Here is a 19539-nt window from a genome sequence, read left to right on the forward strand (position 1 = left end):
TCGGTTATTTTACTCCCTAAATAGCAAAACTCCTTTACTACTTTAAGTGTCTCATTTCCTAATCTAATTCTCTCGCCATCACCCGACTTAATTTGACTACATTCCATTATCCTCGTTTTGCTTTTGTTGATGTTCATCTTATATCCTCCTTTCAAGACACTGTCCATTCCGTTCAACTGCTCTTCCAAGTCCTTTGCTGTCTCTGACAGAATTACAATGTCATCGGCGAACCTCAAAGTTTTTACTTCTTCTCCATGAATTTTAATACCTACTCCGAATTTTTCTTTTGTTTCCTTTACTGCTTGCTCAATATAAAGATTGAATAACATCGGGGAGAGGCTACAACCCTGTCTCACTCCTTTCCCAATCACTGCTTCCCTTTCATGCCCCTCGACTCTTATAACTGCCATCTGGTTTCTGTACAAATTGTAAATAGCCTTTCGCTCCCTGTATTTTACCCCTGCCACCTTCAGAATTTGAAAGAGAGTATTCCAGTCAACATTGTCAAAAGCTTTCTCTAAGTCTACAAATGCTAGAAACGTAGGTTTGCCTTTTCTTAATCTTTCTTCCAAGATAAGTCGTAAGGTCAGTATTGCCTCACGTGTTCCAACATTTCTACGGAATCCAAACTGATCTTCCCCGAGGTCGGCTTCTACCAGTTTTTCCATTCGTCTGTAAAGAATTCGCGTTAGTATTTTGCAGCTGTGACTTATTAAACTGATAGTTCGGTAACTTTCACATCTGTCAACACCTGCTTTCTTTGGGATTGGAATTATTATATTCTTCTTAAAGTCTGAGGGTATTTCGCCTGTCTCATACATCGTGCTCACCAGATGGTAGAGTTTTGTCATGACTGGCTCTCCCGAGGCCATCAGTAGTTCTAATGGAATGTTGTCTACTCCCGGGGCCTTGTTTTGACTCAGGTCTTTCAGTGCTCTGTCAAACTCTTCACGCAGTATCTTATCTCCCATTTCATCTTCATCTACATCCTCTTCCATTTCCATAATATTGTCCTCAAGTACATCGCCCTTGTATAAACCCTCTATATACTCCTTCCACCTTTCTGCTTTCCCTTCTTTGCTTAGAACTGGGTTGCCATCTGAGCTCTTGATATTCATACAAGTGGTTCTCTTCTCTCCAAAGGTCTCTTTAATTTTCCTGTAGGCAGTATCTATCTTACCCCTAGTGAGACAAGCCTCTACATCCTTACATTTGTCCTCTAGCCATCCCTGCTTAGCCATTCTGCACTTCCTGTCGATTTCATTTTTGAGACGTTTGTATTCCTTTTTGCCTGCTTCATTTACTGCATTTTTATATTTTCTCCTTTCATCAATTAAATTCAATATTTCTTCTGTTACCCAAGGATTTCTATTAGCCCGCGTCTTTTTACCTACTTGATCGTCTGCTGCCTTCACCACTTCATCCCTCAGAGCTACCCATTCTTCTTCTACTGTATTTCTTTCCCCCATTCCTGTCAATTGTTCCCTAATGCTCTCCCTGAAACTCTCTACAACCTCTGGTTCTTTCAGTTTATCCAGGTCCCATCTCCTTAAATTCCCACCTTTTCGCAGTTTCTTCAGTTTCAATCTGCAGTTCATAACCAATAGATTGTGGTCAGAATCTACATCTGCCCCAGGAAATGTCTTACAATTTAAAACCTGGTTCCTAAATCTCTGTCTTACCATTATATAATCTATCTGAAACCTGTCAGTATCTCCAGGCTTCTTCCATGTATACAGCCTCCTTTCATGATTCTTGAACCAAGTGTTAGCTATGATTAAGTTATGCTCTGTGCAAAATTCTACAAGGCGGCTTCCTCTTTCATTCCTTCCCCCCAGTCCATATTCACCTACTATGTTTCCTTCTCTCCCTTTTCCTACTGACGAATTCCAGTCACCCATCACTATTAAATTTTCGTCTCCCTTCACTACCTGAATAATTTCTTTTATCTCGTCATACATTTCATCTATTTCTTCATCATCTGCAGAGCTAGTTGGCATATAAACTTGTACTACTGTAGTAGGCATGGGCTTTGTGTCTATCTTGGCCACAATAATGCGTTCACTATGCTGTTTGTAGTAGCTAACCCGCACTCCTATTTTTTTATTCATTATTAAACCTACTCCTGCATTACCCCTATTTGATTTTGTATTTATAACCCTGTAATCACCTGACCAAAAGTCTTGTTCCTCCTGCCACCGAACTTCACTAATTCCCACTATATCTAACTTTAACCTATCTATCTCCCTTTTTAAATTTTCTAACCTACCTGCCCGATTAAGTGATCTGACATTCCACGCTCCGATCCGTAGAACACCAGTTTTCTTTCTCCTGATAACGACGTCCTCTTGAGTAGTCCCCGCCCGGAGATCCGAATGGGGGACTATTTTACCTCCGGAATATTTTACCCAAGAGGACGCCATCATCATTTAATCATACAGTAGAGCTGCATGTCCTCGGGAAAAATTACGGCTGTAGTTTCCCCTTGCTTTCAGCCGTTCGCAGTACCAGCACAGCAAGGCCGTTTTGGTTAATGTTACAAGGCCAGATCAGTCAATCATCCAGACTGTTGCCCCTGCACATACTGAAAAGGCTGCTGCCCCTCTTCAGGAACCACATGTTTGTCTGGCCTCTCAACAGATACCCCTCCGTTGTGGTTGCACCTACGGTACGGCCATCTGTATCGCTGAGGCACGCAAGCCTCCCCACCAACGGCAAGGTCCATGGTTCATGGGGGGGTGGTATAAAGAACATTAATTGTAGTGCCTAGGTATCCTGCAAACTCGGATCGCAAGACAAAGAATCAAACAAGTCGTATTAATGAGTTTTATTACAAAAAGAAAATTACAATACTTAATATGTTCAAATGTGTGTGAATTCCTAAGGAACCAAACTGCTTCGATCATCGCTCCCTAGACTTACACGCTACTTAAACTAACTTATGCTAAGAAAAACATATACACTCATGCCCGAGCGAGGACTCGAGCCTCCGGCGGGAGGGGCTGCGCAGTCTGTGACCGGGAGGTCCACTCAGCGTGCGACTGGCTGACTTCTCACAGCCTTCTCTGCACAGTCGTTCCCGACTGGCGTGCCGGTGCTTGACTTTACGCGGTAACTTTAATGTATATCAGTAACATATCATTGAAAATATAAAATGCGGTGAATAAGCATAGGAAAGCATCTACAGCTGTAATCATGAAACAACATGCTTTCGCAATTACCAAAACAATAACAGTAAGGAGTTGTTTGCAGACTTGTCGAAAGCATCGTACACCAGAAATCTCAAAAACCAAATAGTGTTTAAGATATAAAGATACTAATGGCATAAAGCTAAAATTACAAGGCAGAGGCCTGTATTACGTCCTGCACTGGTAACATGCCGTTTGTACGAAGCAGATCCTATGCAACTGGTATTAATTTATGAATAAAATCCTAGAAGCTTGTGCCTACCTCCAGCTAATTTTGAAACTATAAAACTAACAGGGGAATGAAGTTATAAGTACAAGAAAGGGATCTGACTTATACAGGGTGGTCTATTGATCGTGACCTGGTCAAATACTCACGAAATAAGCGTCAAACGAAAAAACTACAAAGAACGAAACTTGTCTAGCTTCGAGGGGGAAACCAGATGGCGCTATGGTTGGCCCGCTAGTTGGTGCTGCCATAGGTCAAACGGATATCAACTGCGTTTTTTTAAAAATGGGAAACCCCATTTTTTATTACATATTCGTGTAGTACGTAAAGAAATATGAATGTTTTAGTTGTGCCACTTTTTCGCTTTGTGGTAGATTGCGGTGTAATAGTCACAAACATATGCCTCACAATTTTAGACGAACAGTTGGTAACAGATAGGTTTTTTAAATTAAAATGCAGAACGTAGGTACGTTTGAACATTTTATTTCGGTTGTTCCAACGTGATACATGTACCTTTGTGAACTTATCATTTCTGAGAACGCATGCTGTTACAGCGTGATTACCTGTAAATATCACATTAATGCATTAATTGCTCAAAATGATGTCCGTCAACCTCAGTGCATTTGGCAATACGTGTAACTACATTCCTCTCAACAGCGGGTAGTTCGCCTTCCGTAATGTTCGCACATGTATTGACAATGCGCTGACGCATGTTGTCAGGCGTTGTCGGTCGATCACGATAGCAAATATCTTTCAACTTCCCCACTGAAAGAAACCCGGGGACGTCAGATCCGGTAACGTGAGGCGCTTCGACGACCAATCCACCTGTCATGAAATGTGCTATTCAATACCGCTTCAACCGCACGCGGGCTATGTGCCGGACATCCATCATGTTGGAAGTACATCGCCATTCTACCGTGCAGTGAAACATCTTGTAGTAACATCGGTAGAACATTACGTAGGAAATCAGCATACATTGCACCATATAAATTGCCATCGATAAAATGGGAGCAATTTATCGTTCCTCCCATAATGCCGCACCATACATTAACCCGCCAAGGTCGCAGCCATCATGGATTTTCCGTTACCCAATAGTGCATATTATGCCGGTTTACGTTACCGCTGTTGGTGAAAGACGCTTCGTCGCTAAATAGAACGCGTGCAAAAAATCTGTCATCGTCCCGTAATTTCTCTTGTTCCCAGTGGCAGAACGGTACACGACGTTCAAAGTGGCCGCCATGCAATTCCTGGTGCATAGAAATATGGTGCGGGTGCAATCGATGTTGATGTAGCATTCTCAACACCGGCGTTTTTGAGATTCCCGATTCTCGCGCAGTTTGTCTGCTACTGATGTGCGGATTAGCCGCGACAGCAGCTAAAACACCTACTTGGGCATCATCATTTGTTGCACATCGTGATTGATGTTTCACATGTGGCTGAATACTTGCTATTCCTTAAATAACGTAACTATCCGGCGAACACTCCAGACACTTGGATGCTGTCGTCCAGGATACCGTGCTGCATACATAGCACACGCCACTTGGGCATTTTGATCACAATAGCCATACATCAACACAATATCGACCTTTTCCGCAATTGGTAAACGGTCCATTTAAACATGGGTAATGTATCACGAAGCAAATATCGTCCGCACTGGCGGAATGTTACGTGCTACCACGTACTTACACGTTTGTGACTATTACAGCGCCATCTATCACAAAGCGAAAAAAGTAGTCCAACTAAAACTTTCATATTTCTTTACGTACTACACGAACATGTAATAAAAATGGGGGTTCCTATTTTTAAAAAAACGCAGTTGATATCCGTTTGACCTATGACAGCGCCATGTAGCCGGCCAACCATAGCGCCATCTGGTTTCCCCCTTCAAGCTGGACAAGTTTCGTTCTTTGTAGTTTTTTTCATTTGATGCTTATTTCGTGAGATATTTGTCCCGGTCATTGTCAATGGACCACCCTGTATAGCTAACTGGAAACGTGCCATATGTAAGTGACAGAGCACATGTGAAACTCAGTTGATAAAAACGTCAAAATACACTCCTGGAAATGGAAAAAAGAACACATTGACACCGGTGTGTCAGACCCACCATACTTGCTCCGGACACTGCGAGAGGGCTGTACAAGCAATGATCACACGCACGGCACAGCGGACACACCAAGAACCGCGGTGTTGGCCGTCGAATGGCGCTAGCTGCGCAGCATTTGTGCACCGCCGCCGTCAGTGTCAGCCAGTTTGCCGTGGCATACGGAGCTCCATCGCAGTCTTTAACACTGGTAGCATGCCGCGACAGCGTGGACGTGAACCGTATGTGCAGTTGACGGACTTTGAGCGAGGGCGTATAGTGGGCATGCGGGAGACCGGGTGGACGTACTGCCGAATTGCTCAACACGTGGGGCGTGAGGTCTCCACAGTACATCGATGTTGTCGCCAGTGGTCGGCGGAAGGTGCACGTGCCCGTCGACCTGGGACCGGACCGCAGCGACGCACGGATGCACGCCAAGACCGTAGGATCCTACGCAGTGCCTTAGGGGACCGCACCGCCACTTCCCAGCAAATTAGGGACACTGTTGCTCCTGGGGTATCGGCGAGGACCATTCGCAACCGTCTCCATGAAGCTGGGCTACGGTCCCGCACACCGTTAGGCCGTCTTCCGCTCACGCACCAACATCGTGCAGCCCGCCTCCAGTGGTGTCGCGACAGGCGTGAATGGAGGGACGAATGGAGACGAGTCGTCTTCAGCGATGAGAGTCGCTTCTGCCTTGGTGCCAATGATGGTCGTATGCGTGTTTGGCGCCGTGCATGTGAGCGCCACAATCAGGACTGCATACGACCGAGGCACACAGGGCCAATACCCGGCATCATGGTGTGGGGAGCGATCTCCTACACTGGCCGTACACCACTGGTGATCGTCGAGGGGACACTGAATAGTGCACGGTACATCCAAACCGTCATCGAACCCATCGTTCTACCATTCCTAGACCGGCAAGGGAACTTGCTGTTCCAACAGGACAATGCACGTCCGCATGTATCCCGTGCCACCCAACGTGCTCTAGAAGGTGTAAGTCAACTACGCTGGCCAGCAAGATCTCCGGATCTGTCCCCCATTGAGCATGTTTGGGACTGGATGAAGCGTCGTCTCACGCGGTCTGCACGTCCAGCACGAACGCTGGTCCAACTGAGGCGCCAGGTGGAAATGGCATGGCAAGCCGTTCCACAGGACTACATCCAGCATCTCTACGATCGTCTCCATGGGAGAATAGCAGCCTGCATTGCTGCGAAAGGTGGATATACACTGTACTAGTGCCGACATTGTGCATGCTCTGTTGCCTGTGTCTATGTGCCTGTGGTTCTGTCAGTGTGATCATGTGATGTATCTGACCCCAGGAGTGTGTCAATAAAGTTTCCCCTTCCTGGGACAATGAATTCACGGTGTTCTTATTTCAATACCAGGAGTGTAGTGCTAATGAATGTAGATAACAGAATAAAAGACAGATCATACGTGTGAGTCCAATGCCAGTAACATAGCATCTGCTTCCTACAAACCGCATGTAGACTGCCGTCTCCCCCTGATCATCTCAGGCTTCACGGAAGAATTTCATATTGTAGTGTCTGTGTTGTTCGAAGTACAAAGCAGTGTTCCTTCGGACATGCAAGGTTGACGAAATATGGAATTTTGGGTCTGGCCGTGACACATACCTAATGGTAACGTGACCGCTCTGGGTTCGAGTCCCGATCCGGTACAAATTTTCATTGTCGTCGCTCAATTATACAGCTGATGGTTGTCCATATTCGCAACTGCGAATGCATTTCATGTAAGGTCCTGTAAGGCGACGCCCGCTTTCCTTCTAAGCTCCGCCTCTTACGAACTTGAGGTCGACATTTTGCTGCCCGCATCTCGTGGTCATGCGGTAGCGTTCACGCTTCCCACGCCCGGGTTCCCGGGTTCGATTCCCGGCGGGGTCAGGGATTTTCTCTGCCTCGTGATGGCTGGGTGTTGTGTGCTGTCCTTAGGTTAGTTAGGTTTAATTAGTTCTAAGTTCTAGGCGACTGATGACCTCAGCAGTTGAGTCGCATAGAGCTCAGAGCCATTTGAACCATTTTGACATTTTGGTGTAAGCTAAGCCGTGTACTTTGTGGGCACAGACTCGCCGTTCCGGACGGCGGTGAGCAGCGCCGTGCTGACGCTGCAGGAACGCGGCAACCTGAGCGCGCTCAAGACGCGCTGGTGGAAGGCGCCCGAGGGCAAGGAGTGCCCCTCCGACGTGGACACGGTCGACAGCGCGGAGCTGGGCATCCTCAACGTGGGCGGCGTCTTCCTCGTGCTCTTCTTCGGCACCCTGGCCGCCTTCTTCGTCGCAGTTCTCGAGCTGCTGTGGAACTGTCGCACCATCGCCGTCGAAGAGAAGGTCAGCCACTCTTCAACCATTGGCGCACTCACCTACCTCCTGACAATATTTTTGTAGTGAAAAGCTCAGCGTGATTCCAGCAATCACTGAAAGTCCAATTAGAAGAAAAAAAATATGACTAGCATTAAAGTATTGAATACTGTAGAACGCTTACCCCTATAGCTATACTTGATTACGCATTAGAGGCATTAGAGATAGGTGCACCCGGTAAAAAAAAAAAAAAAAAAAAAAAAAGGCCAAATGGCTCCGAATACTATGGGACTTAACTTCTGAGGTAATCAGCCCCCTAGAACTTAGAACTACTTAAACCTAACATCTAACATAAGGACATCACACACATCCATGCCCGAGGCAGGATTCGAACCTGTGACCGTAGCGGTCGCGCGGTTCCAGACTGTAGCGCCTAGAACCGCTTGGCCACTCCGGCTGACTGCACTCGATAACTAACAGTAAGTCATTTGATGGTAAAATCTTCTGACTCATTAGCTCGCATACGCTCCTCTTCAAACTTCTTTAAAGGTCTACGTTTCGCTCCCTGCGCTGGGATATTCTTCAGAATTTCTCTGGTGTCCCTGCACGACTGATCACTGTGAAAGACAGACTCGCCTTTACCCTGCACTCCTCCTGGAGAAGTGAGCGTACTCGGTAAAATGCTGCTATTGCTGGTAAGTAACGGCGCTCCCTCAGTGGTAACACCGGTTCCCCTCAAATCAGCGAAATTAAGCACTGCGGCCTTGGCTAGCTCTTGGATAGGTGACCGTCCAGTCTTGGGAGCGCTATTGGTACGCGGGATGCACTCAGTCCTTTTGAGGCAGATCCAGAAGCTACCTGATTTCGAAGTAGCTGCTTCGGTCACAAAAGCTGACAACAGCCGGGAGAGCGGTGTGCTCACCTCACGCCCATCCATATCCGCATCCAGTGACGCCTAAAGCCTAAGGATGACACGGCGTTCGCCGGCCGAGGTGGCCGAGCGGTTCTAGGCGCTTCAGTCTGGAACCGCGACCGCTACGGTCGCAGGTTCGAATCCTGCCTCGGGAATGGATGTGTGTGATGTTCTTAGGTTAGTTAGGTTTAAGTAGTTCTAAGTTCTAGGGGGCTGATGACCTCAGAAGTTAAGTCCCATAGTGCTCAGAGCCATTTGAACCATTTTTTGACACGGCGTTCGGTCAGCACCGTTAGTGTCTGCCGAGACCCGTTCGGACGGCGTTAAGTTTTGTTATTGGTGGTACGACTTCACTGGGTAAACACTGAAAGCACATACTAAAGGACAGGAAGAATCTAAAATATTAATGTTGTCGCACCTCGGTTGTTTCCTGGTAGTTCCTCGTTCCCCGTATCATTTGCATGACAGCGGGTAACCACGAAAACAGGAGCTTATGGTCGTACCTCTATTGAAATTGTATTTATTTTTCGGTATTGTAACTGCTTCGCATACTTTGAATATCACTTCATCTGTATAGCACAAGTATGTTGTCACAATCCACAGTGTGGTCAGAAACAGTCTGAAGAGCTTGTAAGGATGTTGCAGGGAAGGTCGTACTGAGAAGTCATTCAAAAAAAAAAATCCATACATTGTGCCATTTCCGAGTTACTTAGCATCTAAATTAGCCAATGAGGTCGTTGCGTGCAAATTCAAGAAGCCTGCCCTAGACAGTGTCGACAAACATGTTCTTTCTTTGGTTCACATAACTTCAATCTGTAACTTCCGAAAAGGCACGTTTTAACTGGTAATGAACACTTGAACAAGTGGTAACCCACTGACCCACAGCCTTTTATTGCGGCAATTTAGCGCATGCAAATGCTTCAATTTGCCTGCGCGACGGCCTTATTGACTTACACCAATGTTAAATAACTTGGAACGGTGCAATGTATCGATTTTTTTCTTATCAGCACGGTCTCCCCTGTAACATATTCACAAGCTTTTCTGTCTTGTATAATCTGATTAGAATGTATTTCTTTTATTCCCACCAGTGATCACAAAACTTTTGGTCCTTAGACCACAGGTTTCGGTCAGCAATGACCACCTTCAGATCTGATTTATAACATGCCCTAATGTAATAAAGCCGCAGTGGCATTATATTAAGACATATTGCAAAACAGATGTGATGATTGTCATTGTTGACCGAAACCGGTAATCTAAGGACCAAAAGTTTTGTGGTCATCGGCAGCAATAAAAGAAATATATTCTACACTTCCTGGGTTACTGTTTTTAATCCGAAACAATGCCGCAACTTTTGTAACCTCATTAGATCCTCCTCAGTGCTCCGCTGTCACTGATTTTAATATTTTCCTTAAACGATAATGGCGTTCGTGCACTTTAACTTGACCTTTTATTGCACTTCCAGTTTCCCCCCAGGTATACTTTGCCACGAACGCACGTCACTTCATAGAGGTCTATTTTGGCAAATTGGGACCAACTGCAGGATCAAATGGACATATAGTCTGAAACGCATTCCAAGGAAGGTACACGCTCTTTAAGACGGAGACAAAAAACCCTTGACAGTGTAGGTTTCAACGACTGAAAGCTCACATGAAAACTTGCAGGTGAATTGAAGTTATCTGTCTATACTAATATTTTTTCTCCACACTCAAGACGGCAGTGAGCAGGAGCACCGTCATATATACACATCAAACAAATTTTGCATCACCCGGTTCCCAGAACTCCTGAAGAAAGACGTTGACTATCGATATTGTATCACAGACACAGTCCCTTTGACTCTACAGAGATGTCACTAAACTCGTCCAAAGATGTAAATAACCATGCATGAGCAGCGCCTATTACACGGAGGGGGTCCGACAGCCGATCAGTTCCAGTCATCCACCAGGAAGGAGGTACATGGCTCGTGTTGTCTGTAGTTCAACCATGCCTAGACGGTCAATACCGCGGTTCGATCGCGTCCGCATTGTTGCTTTGTACCAGCAAGGGCTCTCAACAAGGGAAGTGTCCAGGTATCTCAGAGTGAACCAAAGCGATGTTGTTCCGACATGGAGGAGATACAGGAAGACAGGAACTGTCAATGACATGCCTCGCTCAGGCCGCCCAAGGGCTACTACTGCAGTGGATGACCGCTATCTACGGATTGTGGAACCCTGATAGCAACGCCACCATGTTGAATAACGCTTTTCGTGCCGCCACAGGACGCCATGTTACGACTCAACTTTGCGCAATAGGCTGCGTGATGGGTAACTTCACTCCAGACGTCCATGGCGAGATCCATCTTTGCAACCACGACACCATGCAGCGCGGTACAGATGGGCCCAACCACATGCCGAATGGACCGCTCAGGATTGGTACCACGTTCTCTTCACTGGTGAGTGTCGCTTATACCTTCAACCAGACAATCGTCGGAGACATGTTTGGAAGCAACTCGGTCAGGCTGAACGCCTTAGACACACTGTCCAGCGAGTGCAGCATGGTGGAGGTTCCCTGCTGTTTTGGGGTGGCATTATGTGGGGCCGACGTACGCCGCTGGTGGTCATGGAAGGCGCCATAACGGCTGTACAATACGTGAATGGCATCTCCAACCGATAGTGCAACCATATCGGCAGCATATTGGCGAGGCGTACGTCATCATGGACGACAATTCGCGCCCCCATCGTGCACATCTTGTGAATGACTTCCTTCAGGATAACGACATCTAGCTAGCGTGACCAGCATGTTCTCCAGACATAAACCCAATCGACCATGCCTGGGATAGATTGAAAAGCGCTGTTAATGGACGACATGACCCACAAACCACTCTGAGAGACCTACGCCGAATCAATGTTGAGGAATGGGACAATCTAGACCAACAGTGCCTTGATGAACTTGTGGATAGTATGCGACGACGAATACAGGCATGCATCAGTGCAAGAGGACGTGCTGCTGGGTATTAGAGGTACCAGTGTGTAGAGCAATCTGGACCACCACCTCTGAAGGTCTTGCTGTATTGTGGTACAACATGGAATGTGTGGTTTTCATGAGTAATAAAAAAGACGGAAATGATGTTTATGTTGCTCTTTATTCCAATTTTCTGTACATGTTCCGGGACTCTTGGAACCGAGGCGATGCAAAACTTTTTTTGATGTGTAGCCACATTACCGTTTGTATCAATAAAGGCATGTCTTCCAACAGTGGAGGGAAGGTCAACCACAGGAAGTTCTTATATGCATCGACTGTGAGGCTATGTGGCCAGGCGATGTGGTACGATGACTGGTCTCACGGGGAGGTGGCCAATAATCCCCGTCCACTCACTGTGGCTGAATAGATGCTGATCTTTCGCTGCCACCGTACCAGGGTCATCCTCCATAGAGGTTGCTGTTCAGGGGGAATGTTCCACGCGGTTTTCTGGCTTATCCACATAATGGCAGGCCACCTATCCAGCACTGATACCGGAGTCACTGTCAAAGATCTTTTATCTCCACCTTCGAGTGGGTGTACCTCCTTTTGGAAGCATTTCTAGCCATATATCCATAGAAACGTTTTTGTTCCTTTTCCTCTCAGGATCGTTTTCTAAGTTTCCCCCCATTTAACAAAATCATCCTATATATTCTCACAGCATCGAGGAGCTCAGGTATGTGCGTCACAGCTCGGAAGAATTCTTTTGTCTTTTTTTGACTGAAAAATGTAGTATATATACCATTCGTCCAAAGATTCTGTTTATGTGGTCCATTAGTCTAGTCTAGTCTTGTTTGCATTATTATTATTATTATTATTATTATTATTATTATTATTATTCCTCTTCCCCTGAACGCCCCATTTATAGAAAAGATATCATAGTCATTGGCCATTAATGTTTTGCTAAGAAAATCAAGCTCTGATCACTACCTCTTATTGTCACTGGTGCGAGTTACGTGGAACAAAAGAATGCACACGAACTTCTTCGCTTGTTTTCCCTCGTTCCACGCAACTCGCATTTCGAGCAGTCAGGCTTTAATCGACCGGCTGTCCCCTCATTCGCCTTATGCAGGCCAGTACTCGCCCATTGTGACCCAGAACCACATGTCCTACCATTCGACGAAGGAAGCATGGCGAAATTTAGATTCAGCCTAGTCTTAAGTTCAGCCTAGATTTAAGTTTCTTGTACATCTGTCCTCGAGTGAACCACCGCATTAAGAGGCCTAAATACAAATCCCGTAAAATAATAATTTTACCAGTACAAAAACCATAACTTCGGCTCTAGATTAATATCAGATAGCAGTTAATATTGTTGTGCCACTCTGGCACCGCTAAACACACGCACTGATTTGTCGGGGGACTAACCAACTGAACACTTTGGTGGCAGCACAGTATTAAGTGGCCTAAATATAAATCCCACAGAAATATTATGTTACCAGTATAAAAACAGTAACTATAGCTCTAGATTAGCATCAGACAGCAATTACATTTGTTCTGCCACTCCGGCACCGCTAAACACACGCACTGATTTATCGGGCGACCGACCAGCCGAGCCACTTGGTGGCAGCCTCTACTCGGACCGACAAACAGAACGCAGCGATCGCAACGTCGCCCTGTCCCTAGCGCTGGCTGCTTGCTGTTTACGTTAGATTTGTTGACATCACATTGCTCGACGTGCTGCTCAGTGCAACAAAGACAAAAAAACTTGCCTTTTCCTTGGTTGTTTTAGAACTGAGGAGGTCTGCAAATGTCAGAGAAAGCGATAGGAAAAGAAATTACTTTCTTAAACAAAGCCGGCCGTGGTGGCCGTGCGGTTCTGGCGCTGCAGTCCGGAACCGCGGTCGCAGGTTCGAATCCTGCCTCGGGCATGGGTGTGTGTGATGTCCTTAGGTTAGTTAGGTTTAAGTAGTTCTAAGTTCTAGGGGACTTATGACCTAAGATGTTGAGTCCCATAGTGCTCAGAACCATTTGAACCTTAAACAAAGAAATTCACACACGCTTCGTTACTGAAGGATCTGGCATTCGACGATTTCCGACTTTTTTTTATTTTTTTATTTTAGAATGAACAAGAAGTAGTTTTCTGGGCTGCTAAAACTCGTCAAGCCACTTCAGACGAAAACGAATACAATTAGAGTGTTGATAGAAGCTGTAACCTGTGAGGAGAGGCTCTTAACTGTGTTAAGGTTCTTAGTTCCGGTACTGACAGAACTTATCAAGACCTATAGTTCACTTTAGCTATATCTCCACAGTTATTGTGTGAAATTATTCCTGAAACCGACAACGTTATTTACCGAAGAAATAAATCTCAAATAAAAACAAATGGCGTTCATGTAAATTTTATATATTTACTAATATTTGTAGCATAGAAGATGTCTCCTATAAGCTTAAGGAGCTCATTACAGATTGGAAGTAGAAAGACTACAAATGTTCGTGGCGCACATCATGTAATAAATACAGCAACACGTACATTAGAAATGAAACATTTAGCAACTGTTTGAGCTGTGTCAAAATTCTACACTTTGTTCTTTGTAGCAGTAGCCGTGACGATAGGGTGCTTTTTTTATACTTCTAGCAATGAATCAAGAATATTTTACGAATAAGAGCCTGTCGAGTACCTGTATTTTTGTTTGTACTTTTATTTCCACCACCTATCGGAAATTAAATTTAAAAACCGAAATACAGTGGGCGGACTTTTATTTATTTAATATATATATATATTTTTTGTTTCTGTGCGCCACTTAAAAACTTTGCACATTCCTTAAAAAATTAAACAAGTGCTTCATTTTCTCGGTCTCAATTGCCATACTCCTTGCACAATGTGTCCCACAAACATGTACAATCTTTAAACTTCTCCGCCGGCTGGTGTGGCCGAGCGGTTCTGGGCACTTCAGTTTGGAACCAGGCGACCACTACGGTCGCAGGTTCGAATCCTGCCAAGGGCATGGATGTGTGTTATGTCCTTAGATTAGTTAGGTGTAAGTAGTTCTAAGTTCTAGGGGACTGATGACCTCAGATGTTAAGTCCCATAGTGCTCAGAGCCATTTTTTTAAAACTTCTCCAGAAAGTCCATCTTCAAAATATGTTTGTTCGCATGCCTTCTTCCGCAGCAGCAATTATTATTGGTTTTTTTTCGTCTTAGGCTTACTATAATTAATTGAAGAGTATTTTACACCAGACGATTTCGCTTTTATTTGTTAAGCATGTTCTGTGGTCATTCTGGAAATTACCGATCCATAGTGAGGGGATACCTCCTAAAGTCGTGTCGGACCTCCTACTGCAGCAACTCTACGTGGCATGGACTCAACAAGTCGTTAGGTATCCCTTGCATACATACTGAACCATGCCGCCTGTATAGCCGTCCACAATTGGAAAAATGTCGCCGGTGCGAACTGACCTTCTCGATTATACCCCATAGATGTTCTATGGGATTCATGTCGGGCGACCTGACTGTACAAGCCAGTCGCTAGAACTGTCCGGAATGTGCTTCAAATCAGTTGCGAACAATTGTGGCCCGGTGACTCGCAGCATGTCATCCATAAAAATTCCATTGTTATTTGGGAAGTCCATGAATAGCTGCAAACGGTCTCCCAGTAGTCGAACATAATCATTTCAAGTAAACGATAGGTTAAGTTGGACTAGAGGACCCAGTCCATTCCATGTGACCACGGCCCACACCATTATCGAGCAATCACCGACTGGCACAGTGGCTTGTTGACAACCTGGATCAAAAAATGGTTCAAATGGCTCTGAGCACTATGGGACTTAACATCTATGGTCATCAGTCCCCTAGAACTTAGAATTACTTAAACCTAACTAACCTAAGGACATCACACAACACCCAACAACCTGGATCCATAGCTTCCAGTGGCCTGCTCCACATTCCAGTCCTAGCATCAGTCTTACCGACTGAAATCGGGGCTCGTCTGATCAGACCAGGGTTTACTGTCGTCTAGGTTCCAACCGATATGGTCACGAGACCAGGAGAGGCGCTGCAGGAGATATCGTGCCGTTAGCGGAAGGCACTCGCGTCGGTCGTGGCCTGCCATAACACGTCGTTGTCAAATTTCCCTCACAGCGTCCGAACGGATACGTTCGTCTAAGTTCCACACTGATTTCTACGGTTATTTCACACAGTGTTGCTTGTCTGTTGGCACTGACAACTCTACATAAAAGCCGCTGTTCTCGGTCGTTAAGTGAACGCCGTCGGCCACTGTGCTATCGGTGGTGAGAGGAAATGCTTGAAATTTGGAATTCTGGGCCCACTCTAGACGCTCGTTGAATTCTCTAATGTTTTGCTAATTGTAATGTCACATGCCTCTAGCTCTAACTACCACTCCACGTCCTAAGTCTGTTCATTCCCGTCGTGCGGCCATAATCAAGTCGGAAACCTTTCCACATGAAACACCTGAGTACAAATGACAGCTTCGCCAATGCACTGCCCTTTTGTACCTCCTTTACACGATACTACCGCCATCTGTATACGTTCATATCATGTTTGTACTTTATGATTTTCATAGATTAAAAACATTATTTCTTTATAAAGTTGTCGTTCAGTTTAATTACGGTGTTCCTGCCTCCTGTTTGCATATTCTGCAATCTACTTCATTTTCCCTCGTTGTTAGCGGAGGTTGCCGTCGAAAGAATCTTGATTGTTCATTAACTCTTCGCAATTTTTCGCCTTTTTTGAAACTACTTTCCATACGCTATATTGGCGTTATTTCCACTTCGCTTCACTTTCTAGAACTTCTGAGCAGAAACAAATTGCAATTACATTTGTTTCACGCTCAGCAGAGTATTAATGTTTATTCGCTTGATTTTCCGTGAAGGCTGAGAGTGTTGCCAACCTCTGAATGCGTATTTTTATTTCATTTATTTGCTTTCATTTGTGTGTGTGTGTGTGTGTGTGTGTGTGTGTGTGTGTGTGTGTGTGTGTGCGAGCGTATGTGTAGCAGTGTGGGTATGTAAATTAGTGAAGATGTCTTATATGCTCAGTACAGACGTGTGTGGGAGGAGAAGGAGAGGAATAGATTAGTGGTTTGAGTTTTGGGGAATAGGGATTATAGGGAAAACAACTATGGAGACACGGATGTGGTGAATGGGTAACTGGCTTGGGGGAGGGGCGTCAGTGAGTAAGTGACATATGTAATGATATGGGCATACGCCTATATTTAAAGTTGCATTATGGGGGTCTATTAATATCAAAGTTCCGTCCCACTCACACCCGGTCATGATAGCCATATTTCAAAAGCATTTATCCTGCTCCCAGTGACAGAAGACGAATTTTCATCGGGCGGTTGGCAAGACAGCGGTACACTCGGCACAAATTGTTAGGAGAAGTGACGGCGGTGAGGGGAAGTGGCTGTGGCTGGTGGCGGGGGAGCAGGGGGGAGGGGAGGGTGACTGTCGGGTGGTCACTCCCAACAAACTGCCCGCCAAGGAATACCGGTGTGTCGGTAGCAGCAAGCGTACACACGTACGATCTGTTGATCGGTTGGTCGGTAAATTGTGTGTGTGTAGGGCCCATAACTCAACAACTGAACACACTACTTTAATTTCCGGAATAAATGGTTCAAATGTCTCTGAGCACTATGCGACTTAACTTCTGAGGTCATTAGTCCCCTAGAACTTTGAACTAATTAAACCTAACTAACCTAAGGACAACACACACATCCATGCCCGAGGCAGGATTCGAACCTGCGACCGTAGCGGTCGCTCGGTTCCAGACTGTAGCGCCTAGAACCGCACGGCCACTCCGGCCGGCAAATTTCTGTGTCTCATAGTACGCTGTGAAAACTAGAAACAACCGACAACTGATGTAATACTTTTATATTTTTCAGGTAAAATTACAAGCACTGAGGCTCGTAGAAATGAGCCTGCACAGTCGTAAAAATAACTGTAATAGCCTTGGCCTAGTAAAACTTTCCAGCACGTCAGTCTAAGACGAATACAAACAGGAATCGGCTATTTCAAGAACAAACTTTGTTTCTATTTAAAACAAATCCATTGGTTGGTTATGTAGTGCCTCTAGTTCCACGGTGACTCTTCAGCTTCTCAGCTGCATTCTCATAAATCCGCGGAACGCAATGGTGCTTGGCAGCTCAGTTGTTCTTTGCCGTATAAAGGCAAGAGATTTGTGCTGAACTTGAAGAATTTTTCCCACTTGTTGCCCTCCTCCCTCCAATCATAAACCATTGAGGTTCATTATCTACCAATGTGTATACTGATCAATCCAGTTCTCTGTATCACCATTTCACAATCAATTATGAGTTCTACAGCACCGATAACATTTGGAAAAAGCTTGAAGTAGACAAACGCTTTCTAGTGTGTATTTCAGGAGTACTTATTCTTGTACGAACCTATGCGAAAAGTATTAAAAAGGCTGCTTAGTGGATTCACAGAGTCAAAATTAGCAACAACCAAACATCTCAATTAGAAATTCTTGAAAAACGAATCACGGTAAGCTATTTCCTATGGGTGTCACGAGCTCAGATGTTGCCCTTAACGCTACACTATGTTTGCAGATAACGCAGTGGGAGGCGCTGACGTCGGAGCTGAAGTTCGCGATGAACTGCAGCAACGACGAGAAGCCCGTCCGCAAGACGCACGACGCAGACGCTGGTGGCGGCGGCGACAACGACGCGGACGTTGACGGCGAGGACTTGGAAGGGCTACGTTACGGCAGCCGCTAGACGGCGTCAGCTCGGTGGCGATACTACTTCTATAATATACTGCTGCCTGGGCTATGTGGTTTCGTGGGATTTTCCACTAAGTGGATGAACTCTGTATCCTGTGAAGCCCTGCCCTAGCATGCCACTCAGAATTTTTGTTCATCGCGGTTAAATCACCAGCATGTATCGTAAGATTCAATAACGTACATTAGTGTAGGGTTACTATCGTGGCACGTGAAACATTACACTGAAACAGAAACATGTTTGAATTTCAGGTTCTGTGTTATCCATCTAATTACAGTATACTGTGAGTCTTAGCCGGAAGATAAAAATACGAACCAAAAAAAAAAATGTTTTTGAGGCACTACGTATGTTTCGAGAGCAACTTTCTACATGCTTGCAACATTCCTTCACCTTCGGTCATATGCTTTTATGGGTGTAGTCAGTTACAGTAAAATTCTTCTGGTTATGAAAGTGCGCCGTGAGGTTCATTCTTGAAGTATTGTTTTTAATATTTTTCATTGCGTAGGTAGAGCTAACTGTTCGGGTTGTGTTCCGTCAGCGACTTTTCAGCCAAATAATTCGCTCGACATGTACTATGTACCGAGTTCCAATTGTGTTTGGCCAGCCCACCTGACTTCTTCGGCCATCTGGACTAGACCGATAGAGATGCTGTTGAAGACGACTTCCCGCGCGGCATTTCACTTTATCAGTGGGCTGTACAACTCCGTTTTGGCTCATGTAGGGCGTGCTACGATACTATGGCTCAAACAAAGAATTAATTATGTAATTTTTTTCGATGTTATAACTGAAACTTGATGCTACCCCTCGCAAGTTTCATAACGAGTTGGATCAAGGCAACGACAGGTCACATGCTCCTAGACAGCAACATTGTGGTACTTTTACATAGTTTCCAATATTCACTGATGAAGTATAGCACCGAGTTTGAAAGTACTACGAGTGTATGATACGGTTTGGACAGCATAACGATTCCAGTGTGACAGAACATTAAAAAAAAAGTTCTTGTAGACTCATATTCTTGCTAAGGACCCACTTGTTGTTAAGAGAAACATAAGAGACACGGTTGAAATAATTAAAGATCCTATTAACACACACCTCCTCAACAATCTGTCGTCATCTTCTGTGCCGACAATAG

The 19539-nt window shown here is 45.2% G+C and overlaps 1 protein-coding gene across 1 annotated transcript in view; it reads left to right on the forward strand.

Moving 5' to 3' along the window:
- The window catches only part of LOC126162133 (glutamate receptor ionotropic, kainate 2-like), a 179665-nt gene extending 160455 nt beyond the window's left edge, over positions 1-19210 (forward strand). The window contains exons 14-15 of the mRNA XM_049918427.1: positions 7576-7838; positions 18237-19210. Coding sequence (XP_049774384.1) covers positions 7576-7838; positions 18237-18404 — 431 coding nt within the window. The 3' untranslated portion in view covers positions 18405-19210. The remainder of the gene's footprint in view (positions 1-7575; positions 7839-18236) is intronic.
- Positions 19211-19539: the final 329 nt, after the last annotated feature.

The sequence above is a fragment of the Schistocerca cancellata genome, chromosome 2, assembly GCF_023864275.1.
Source record: "Schistocerca cancellata isolate TAMUIC-IGC-003103 chromosome 2, iqSchCanc2.1, whole genome shotgun sequence".
Taxonomy (NCBI): Eukaryota; Metazoa; Arthropoda; class Insecta; order Orthoptera; family Acrididae; genus Schistocerca; species Schistocerca cancellata.